Source organism: Plecotus auritus (assembly GCF_963455305.1).
Source record: "Plecotus auritus genome assembly, chromosome: 3".
Classification (NCBI taxonomy): Eukaryota; Metazoa; Chordata; class Mammalia; order Chiroptera; family Vespertilionidae; genus Plecotus; species Plecotus auritus.
This window is the reverse complement of record NC_137772.1, coordinates 139,988,811-139,998,841: the sequence shown is the minus strand read 5'-3', so window position 1 is coordinate 139,998,841 and position 10,031 is coordinate 139,988,811. Positions and strand designations below refer to the sequence as shown.

Sequence of the window (10,031 nt, the reverse complement as noted above, 5' to 3'; positions counted from 1 at the left end):
ATGGAAAAGGACCAGTCAGAAATTAAGCATACACTGTCTGAAATAAAGAATATACCGAAACTCAACTGTAGATCAACGTACCCCAAGAATCAAACCAAAGATCTGAAATATGAGGAAACAAAAAACACCCAACCAGAAAAACAAAAAGAAAAAATCCAAAAATATGAAGATAGTGTAAGGAGCCTCTGGGACAACTTTAAGCGTACCAACATCCGAATTTTTGGGGTGCCAGAAGAAGAGAGAGAGCAAAATATTGAAAACCTATTAGAAGAAATAATGACAGAAAACTTTCCCTACCTGGTGAAAGAAATAGACTTACAAGTTCAGGAAGCGCACAGAACCCCATACAAGAGGAATCCAAAGAGGACCACACCAAGACACATCATAATTAAAATGCCAAGAGCAAAAGACAAAGAGAGAATCTTGAAAGCAGCAAGAGAAAAACGGTTAGTTACCTACAAGGGAGCACCCATACGACTGTCAGCTGATTTCTCTGCAGAAACTATGCAGGCCAGAAGGGAGTGGCAAGAAATATTCAAAGTGATGAACAGCAAGAACCTACAACCAAGATTACTCTACCCAGCAAAGCTATCATTCAGAGTTGAAGGTCAGATAAAGAGCTTCACAGACAAGAAAAAGCTAAAGGAGTTCATCACCACCAAACCAGGATTACATGAAATGCTGAAGGGTGTTCTTTAAGAAGAGGAAGAAGAAGAAAAAGGTAAAGATAAAAATTATGAACAACAAGATGACATCAAATACATACCTACCAACAAGTGAATCTAAAAATCAAGTGAATAAAAAATCTGAAGAACAGAATGGACTGGTGAATATAATAGAATCAGGGACATAGAAAGGGAGTGGACTGACAATTCTCAGGGGGGAGGGGGTGTGAGGGGTGCGGGAAGAGATTGGACAAAAAGCTTACACCTATGGATGAAGACAGTGGCGGGGGGTAAGGGCATGGGGTGGGGTGGGGAATCAGGTGGAGGGGAGCTAGGGGGAAAAAAAGAGGAATACCTGTAATAATCTGAACAATAAAGATTTATTTAAAAATAAAATAAAATAAAATAAAATTACAAAAAAAAAAAAAAGAATTAGCTAGACCAAGTGATAAAAATGCTTCTAGCTTAAAGGAAGCAACTTTTTTCACACTTGCTTAGTGCATTTTAGGATGTCATTACCAAATAATATATGATATTTCTTCTCCTTTTCCTTGTGTGTCTGGGAGTTCATTTTTGGAGGCATGGTGATCCAAAATGTCTCATCACTAAAAGGCAATGGATACACACACATTCTCTAAAGGTATTTTCCATGACAAAACAGGGAAGTCAGTTGGCCAAATTGCATACATGTGGGCTATTCATCCTTTCCTATGTAAAAGAATCAAATATAGGGCCCAAAATATAGGTTATTTTAACTGTTGCAGCAGGCAAGGACTTGCCCAATAGTTCCTTAAAGTTTCCGTTCTGATATGGACACACACAGAAAGATTAAGAGGTTATACTTAGAAACACCACATTGTCTTCAGTCTTTAAGGGCTTGTTAAGTCTTCTGTTGCCTTTTAGTTTAACCTTGTTTCATCAAACCAATGCAATACAGATCAAGGCCCGGATAAATATTTGTGAGTTGTCTGAACTTTGTTCTATGCCCTTAAATACTCTTAGGAAATCAATTTTGGACTAAAGGAGCTTGAAGATTCTGTCACTAAAACTGGACTGATTTGGGGCCAGTTGTGATAAGAACAAAGTGTAAGGGTATTTGGAATTTCAGTCTGCAGGACCTTCTGGAAAATGATTATTACTGCGTGAGAAACTGCATATAAATGTATACTCAAAGTAATTCTTTTGAAACAGCTTAAGGTCTAAACACTGATTATTTTTTTTTTAGGTGACTTTTCAAGAATATTTATTTACAGCCTGCTATCACATGATCTGCCCTTACTTCTCTCTCCCCCCAGCTCTTTCTCTCTCTTTCTCCCCCACCTGAACACCCGCCCCCCCCCCCACCTTTTCCCCAGAGGAATCATATTGAGGAATTGAATTTCTCTGGGGCCTTTTCACTGGTGTAATCCTAAAAGGGGAGTGTGGGCAAGGGTCAGGGCCAGCTGGATAGCTGCTAGTCACTCCAGAGATCCTTAGGAAAATCAGTTTTGTAAGTTATGTGCTCATAAGCCCAAGAAAGGGCAACTTCTCTGTGGGAAGGGAGAATGGAAGTTTCCAGACAGATATGACATCTCTCTGGCAACTTACCAGCTGGGGCCCTCTGGCTCTCTCGTGATTTGGCTGAGATTTTGGGTTTGATTTGGCAGGTCACTTAACCTCTGCTTCCTCCACTTCCTCAGCTGTAAAATGGGGTCATCACTTCCCACTAAACATCACGGGACTTTATAAAGACAAGCAAATACTTATGGCAAGCAGTTTACAAGAAGAGCTAACGCTTCAAAGCTCAGTTCAACCACTTCCCATTAGGTGACTTTAGGTGTTATTGGCCTTTCTCTGCCTCAGTTTCCTCATTGAAAAATAAGGATAATAATAGGATCTATCTCACAGAGCTGTTTGAGGATTAAATGATAAAATATTGTACATGAAGTACAGCATCTGAGAGTCTCAATAAACGTTAATTGTTTCACCTGCTCTGCACCTTATTTCATCTAATCTGTGTCACCCACCCATGACCAGAAGGCTGGAATTATAAGAGAATCCTAGAATGAAAGGCAAAGACTCTCTCTCACTTTCCAGACAAGAAAAAAAGAAACTCCGTGAGGCTGGGTGACTTGCCCGAGGCTGTCTGATTCATTGGTGAGAGAGCAAGAGTTGGAGTTCAGGTCTCCTAATTGTTGGGTCTGGACAAGTCTCCGTTTTCACTCCTTTGAAGGCTGTGCTGGTATTTCTATCCCCAGATAATTCTTTCTCAGTCTGATTTTAACCCTAAAATCAGTTTATACCATCAACAACCAGTGCATTCCCTAAATCTCCTATGGCCCCCACAAAACCGTAGATAACCTCCTTCCCAGAAAGGCCACCTAACCTCAGAAGGCCAGGAAAGGTAACACTTTCTCCAAGACCTGAGGAAGCCACTAATGGGGACAGCAGGTGAGGAGTGAGCGGGAGCTGCTGCTGCTGGCTAAGGTTGCCCTAGTAACCGCTTGCAGGCTCCATTCAGGAAGTGAGCCCAACTCCAAGATGCAAAATGATCGCCTTCCCGAGGCTCCTACAAGCACAAAGGAACCAAAGGAATAGAGGGATGGCCAGGAAGGGAGGCCAAGGTGAGGTGGGGGCCCATGCTGTCAGTTACAACCTTCCACTTCCCACAGAAGAAAAAAGAGAGAGAATAGCTCTTTGAATCTTTTGACTTGTGTGAACCATAAAAACCACCCATTTAACACGAGTCCTTTTGTGGCCATAGAGGGAGGCAGGTCCCCCTCTGTTCACCAGCCTTATGAAACAATATACCAGGAGGGGGGCGGGGGGAGAAATCCCAAGCATTGCCACTTTATGGGGGCCCGAAACTCTTCTGGCTCCCTCTTTTACTCAGACTGATGACAAAGACCATTTGCTACCCATCTATTGGAAACTTTTATTTTTTCTTCACAGCTTGAGCTGTTTAAATGCAGGGAGCTCCCCCTCCCCAAATCGATGTCAGACACTTGCTGAATGGGCCAGGCTCAATTATGTTCCCTCCGCAGGTTCAGCTCACACTGTGACCCTGCATGGCTTCCTGCTATTCATATGTGTTACTTCCCCTTTGTGGTAATGGCTTGTGGCACTTGGCCAGAAAACATTATTAATTTCAGAAGTGGACTGACAAACAACAAACCCACAGTGAACGGAGAGGAAGTGCTGGGGAGGCCAGCTGTCGGCTTGAGCGGAGCAGTAGGAACTCAATGTATGCAAGTTTGAGGAGGAAAGATGATAATCCACAGAGAGGAAATGCACTAAAATTATCCACAGCCCATGTTAAAGAAAAAAGAAAGAAAAAAAAGAGAGAAAGAAACCAGAACAAAGAAAGGGGGGGAGAAGCACACAGCTACTTGAGCTGCAGCTGGACAGGAAATTGCTAACGCTGCTTGCAAATCCCCACTTTGAACAGCCAGTCTAGGGAATGCCAGGAGCGGAAACCGTTCAGAACTGGATTAACACGGGCCAAGTGGAACTGCAACCCACTTCTCCTTTCTGAGCTCCGGCTGACTTGGGGAAGCCAAATTGGAGACTGACTTGGTCGTGGTTATGTGCATTTGCCTTTTATACATGCTTATTCATTAAAAGTCCCACTGGACAGCGTGATATGGTTGCCATAAAATCAGGGCCACATGCCTATCATGAAAATTACCAAACCACCCAACTGGCATCTGACATGTGCCATGTGGGTGAAAAGCTCATCTTCTTCCCAACTGCAGATAAAGGGACTAAGCGCATTTGAAGAGAATACAAAATGTAGTTATGTTCTAGTTCTTTTGATTTCACATGCCTGCCCTTTACCTTTTATTTTTGGCTTGTGTTTTGTTACACTTGGGACAAAGAGAAGGGATGTCCCAAGAAAATGACAAGATAGTAAACCTTTACCTTGAAGGAAACTGTTCAAAATAACCTCCATTAGGTTCAATTGTGGTTTCTGACCTACATTCTAAACCAGTTAAGCACCAACTACATTAGGAGTGACAAAGCTTCAACTAAAATGCCAATGTAAAACGTTCAAGCCAAATCCAGGCTCAAGTGAGAAAGCTTTGATATGCTTTGCCACACACGAGAAAAGGAAAACCACTCCTGATTCATGTTATTCCAACTTTAAGATTAATTTACAAGAATTGCCAGATAGTAACTGACTGGAAAAATAATTATCCCTTCTTTCTCCTTGGCATGTGCATTATTGAGAAGATCCTGAGGGAGAAAGGAGCGGTTAACACTGTTACTGTCATCTTAATTCTGGTACCCTCGGGGGGGCCCCTTGTTGACTGTGCATTAGTATCTGTATTTTATACCCCACTATTTTCTGTGGAATTATTGTAAGACAGAACTATATTCACAGAAAATATTGTCCATACACATGATATATAGTCAATCCATTCTATGATGCCATCCTTATTTGAAGCAAAAGATTTTCATAAACTGCCCCTGAAAAACATTCTTGGAATAGCTTAAAAGATGGGGACTTCGCCCTGCTATGCCTACCTGTGCTTTTACAAGCCAGTGTCAGTCCCAAGTGAAAAGTACCTAAGATGTGTCACTTCACATTCAGGTACAATTAAGAATTTTTTTTAAAAAAAAATACACACATTGAATAGCCAAAATAGTTATTTATTAATAATTTAAGGTTTTACATTCTTATAATAAATTGCATCTCAAAACTTTACACCATGAACATAATGAAGCAACCTAACTCTCCCCCTCTTCACAATCATATGCACTTCACCTATCAAATGGGTACCCATGCTCACACACACACTTCCAGTTTTATACGAAATTTTGAAAAGGAAAGAAACCAACCCAAAGTATTGCATTAGAGGTGACGCTCCCTGAAGAATTTTGTACAGAGGTAATATACTGTTTAGCACAGCTGAAGTTTAAAAATAAAAAAGTGAGCCCATTGATTTTGGTGCCTTTCCAAGGTATCCCCTTTAAGACAACACAAGCCAAAATATTTACAAAGGTAAGGCATAGTCAAACTACATTATGGGGGTGGGGAAAATCACAAGGAAGATATATGAAAGATAGTGAGGATTGCACCATAACAAGGTCTCAGCGACTACAGTGTCCATGAAAATGTCATTCAGAATTGGTAAAGTTGAGCATGCTGCAAATATATCCTTTGGATTAGAAAAGAGCAAAGGTTTCCATTTTTTTGTTGTTGCAAGTGGTATACCGCTCTTTCTTCCTTTGGATGATTTATTTTAAACCCATCAAAGAAAAAACAAACACAGTTCAAACAAACACTGCCAAGTGATTTAAGATCAAATATTTACAATAATCAAATGGAGTATCAGATTTATTTTATCTATTATTAATGTGTGGTTTTTTTGCAAACTGATACTACAGAGCTGAAACCTGTCTTTGGCTCCTCTATATGCAAAATTGATCAGTCTTCACTGAAGACAGCATAGTCAGTTCCAGAAGCAAAAAGAAACAGTGGTACAAAGCCCTAAAGAACACATGCTCCTATCCTACCATTTGGTCCTACCCTATTTATCTGGAAGTCCTCAAATTCCAGTCCCTGCATGGGTAGGCTGTACACATGGGTATGGAGCAGATCTACTGCCTGTATCTATACAGCAAGTCCTGTTGTTTCCATCGAGAATGGAGCAAATCTCTCCCTTTGTAATAACCAGTTCCACATGTGATAACCTTGTCTAACAGACAGCGGGTGTCATTTGGACACCTGGGGCCATATACAAAGAAAGCAGCCCAGCCGATGCTGCCAAGAGAAACTGCTGAAGGAAAGGACACATCCCAGCTTGAAGGAATGTGGGGCCTTTCACGTAGATTGCCGGGAGTCCACCTGGTAGACATTCTGGTTGGAGGGAGTGGTGAAGTAGAGCTGTTGTGCGGGGACCCGGTTGTCACAGGGGCTGCTGAGTCCCAGCGTCCTCTCGAAGTCCAGCAGTTGGCCCATGAAGTTGAAGTTGGGGGAGATGTTGGATTTCTTCATCTTGACAATGTCATAAGCATCGTTCATTGACAGATTGAGCTTCTGCATAAGATAAGCCACAGTCACGGTGACTGAGCGGCTGATGCCAGCCAAGCAATGCACCAAGACGCCACAGTTTTTGCCCCGGGCTTCATCTGTAAACACAAGAAAGGCAAGCTTTCAGTAGACCGAAAACCACACTTTGTGAATGATCAGTCTAAAAGATGATTTTTTTAAAAAGATTCAGAAAGTAATCATGTGTGGCAGTTTAGCCCAGCAGGCAGCAAAAAAAAAAATATCATTTCGATAAAACATGTACACTGGGCACAATTACATATTTCAGATGTTTTCTGAAAAGGGAGCTTTTGTATTAAGTTTTTGCCAACAAAAAACTCCTTAATGTGTGCATTCTTTGCCTCAGCATGTGAATACCAGAAACCCTGCAATATGGTAGTGAATGCCTTTTATACAGACAAGCAGACTGCAAGGGTCTATTAAATTATTCCCCAACTGTTGTGCAGCTAACAATGGAGGTATTCAGGCATTTTAAAAGAGAGAGGGAAGTCACAGGGGACAGCCCATTAGGAGGAACAGGATGTCGACATGGCCTGAAAATGAGTTCCTTTGTAATAGGAAATGCATTACAATGCCTGGAGATTCGCTTCTCCAGGCTTCCAGCCCACAGTCCTTCCTGCTGGGCTCAGGTTACCCGCACTGTCTCACTCTTCACTGGTATCACAGTAACATTCAACTGGATTTTAACATCTAAGCCCTCATAGGGGCTTTCCAACAACCAACTTGATGTCATAAAATCGCTCCCAGGTCTTTTAAAATTCTAGAGCAATGCTAGAATTCCTGCCTACCATAAGTACTTCTTTATAGCCTTCCCCCATTCCAAAGATTGTCAGAATATTCTGTAGTCTGATTGTGAATGCCACCCCTCCCCTTCCAAATGACTGAATTCAAAGAGTTAAGAATTAGCCGGCATTTCAAATACACCTGTGGTCCTTAGCAAAATGTGCTTTTGATTTTCTTAGCAAGATGCACCAGAATTAAGAAGGCCCTCGGAATATTAGAAATCTGTAGACTGACAAATTAGCAAGCAGCAAGAAAGACTGAAAGCTTAAAACTCTGTGAGCTAAGACTTTTGCATTTAAAAGTGAGTGAGTACTGTTAATTAGTCTCACCTATGAAAGAAATGGCCTCAGGGAAAAACTGGGACAGGTTTTGGCTCCAGTGATCCGAGATGGGGATCTGCTTGTATTTAAACTCTCCTGCGTTCTCAAAGAGATTCGGCAAATTGGGGGTGACGTTCAAGATGTACTTGATGCCAAACTCCTCCAACACGTCCAGGTTGGTGGAATCCTTGGCACAGCCCAAGTAAAGGAAGGGCAAGATCTCCACGGGAAAAGAAGGCTGGCTGTTGGACAGCGGGCTGCCATCCGAGTCCGTTGCACTATTGGGGTCTCGGTCAAGGTCAGACTCAATGTCCGAGGAGGAGTCGGAGCTGATCCGCAGGCCCCCGAGCCCCAACACTGGCAACGGCGGCGAGCTGCTGCTACTCGAGCCGTCTAGATTGGTCTCGCAGTGCAGGGCGAACTCGGCTTGGAACTTACTGAAGCCACCTGCCAGGACGAGAAAAGCAATCGTGTAACTCGAGATCCCGTAGTAGTTTTCACAGCTTTGAAAGCCGCAGCCCGGCGCTGGAAACACCACAGCACCTTACGACCACCCCCCTCCCCCGCACCCGACACACAGGACCAGATGTATAAAGACACTTAGATGTGCACCCTTGGAAATGGAACGAACGGGCCCGCCTCCCCTGGGAGCCCTTATTCTTTTGAATCCGGAAATGCACAAAATGGCAACTTTCCTGAATATTCTGAGGGGCTAGGAAATGCCACTATGCACCCCAACGACCTATCCCACCTTATCGAACATTAGAAAGCAAGGCAAGGTGGAGAATATCCTGCGGGTATCTGCTCCCCGGAAGCGGGTGAATTCTGCGCCGGCCTGGCTCCCCGGTGCGGGACGCGCAATGTTCGCAGCCCGGAGCGAGCGGACGGCCCCCGGCTGGGCAGCGCGGCTCAGAAGCGCCAGCCAAGCGCAGCCCGCACCTCCCGCCCTGCCCCGCGCGCCCGGCTCCCCCGCACATACCTTCCAGGTAGAAGGCCCGGCAGCCCTCGTCCTTGAGCTTCTTTAGCAGCAGTCCCAGCACCGACTCGCCCCCCGTGTTCTCGTTCCAGTCGCTGCTACTCTCGTCGTACAGCACCACGGTGTCGGTGCCGCAGCGCCGGGTGAAGCGGTCACGGTCCTCGCCGCGCGTGAAGAGCGCGTGCACGGGCAGGTTGCCCTTCTGCAGGCGCCGCAGCATGATGCCCGGAATGGCCACGTTGATGGCTGACTCGATGTGTGACGACTCATACAGCTCCTGCGGCCGGCAGTCCATCAGCAGCAGCCGCTCGTTGCCCAGCTCCAGCTGCTCGTTGAGCCACGCTACCGTCTTGCTGATCGCCATTTCCGACGCGAAGGGCACGGGTCTGAGCGTATCTATCATGGGGGTCGAGCTGCGAGAGAGGGTGGGGTGCCTAGCAGACGCCCCGCGGGGCAGGCATAGGCCGAGCGCGCCACGCGAAGCCGCCGCTCACGGAGCGGGGTTGAATTCCACCTCGCTCTTCCCAAACAGGGTTAGCGGCTGGGGAAGGCGAGACAGAAGTGAAGCCGGCGGTTTCCTCTGCACCCGGCTGCAGCCGCTCGCTTTCGGTGTCAATGAATCGCTCTGAATGAAGCTGCCCAGACAGTTTTATTTCTCCCCAGTGAATGAAATCCAATTAATTTGGACTCCTGGCTACTGAGAGGGGAGGAAGAAAAAAGTCCAGGGCTCCTAATCCCTCCCTCCAAGGCTGCACCTCAAATCCACCCGAGCGTCTTTCTCCTCAGATTATTCAAGCCTCGCACTCTCTCTGTCTCCCTCGGACTCAGCCCTGGCACACCCCCTGCGCAAGGCAGCTCCTCAATGGATACAAACAGCGAGCGTCTCAATGGATACATTCTCCCGGCCAGCCAATGAGCGAGCTGCGGAAGGGGCTGTTGCCTTGGAGACGGACCGGCTGGAACAGGTTGTGTTGATGAATTGTTAATGAGTTTGTCATTCACAAAAACGGAAAGGAATTTCCGCTCCGGATAAGCCCCAGTGCAAACAAGCTGCAACAGCGGCCTCGGCGGGAGGAAGGAGAAAGAGGAGGAGGCGGCGGCGGAGGAGCAGGGCACATAAACCAGGGCACTTCAGTTGTCTCATGTTTCCTTCTGTTGAGAGTTCACACTTCGCGTCGGAACTTTTGCGCACAAATGGTGCAATTAGCAGGCACAAAAGCCCTTGTTCGTGACGCCTGTGCTCGCAAGCTAGC

At 45.3% G+C, this 10,031-nt stretch overlaps 1 protein-coding gene across 1 annotated transcript; it reads right to left on the bottom strand.

Annotated features, from left to right (window-relative positions):
* Positions 1–5,276: 5,276 nt before the first annotated feature.
* On the bottom strand, positions 5,277–9,814 carry DUSP6 (dual specificity phosphatase 6). The gene is made up of 3 exons (XM_080662453.1): positions 8,782–9,814; positions 7,812–8,249; positions 5,277–6,779 (listed from the first exon to the last, which is right to left on the bottom strand). The coding sequence occupies exons 1-3, from the start codon at positions 9,179–9,181 to the stop codon at positions 6,472–6,474; spliced, it is 1,146 nt and encodes a 381-aa protein (XP_080518579.1). The 5' UTR covers positions 9,182–9,814; the 3' UTR covers positions 5,277–6,471.
* Between the last annotated feature and the right edge of the window lie 217 nt (positions 9,815–10,031).

Excerpts from the sequence above, each read along its gene's own strand:
- DUSP6 (XM_080662453.1), bottom strand. The coding sequence starts at position 9,181 with ATGATAGATACGCTCAGACCCGTGCCCTTCGCGTCGGAAATGGCGATC. Across the intron at positions 8,250-8,781 it reads CCGGGCCTTCTACCTGGAAG|GTGGCTTCAGTAAGTTCCAA; the intron begins GTATGTGCGGGG and ends TCGTCCTGGCAG. Across the intron at positions 6,780-7,811 it reads TGAGGCCATTTCTTTCATAG|ATGAAGCCCGGGGCAAAAAC; the intron begins GTGAGACTAATT and ends TTGTGTTTACAG.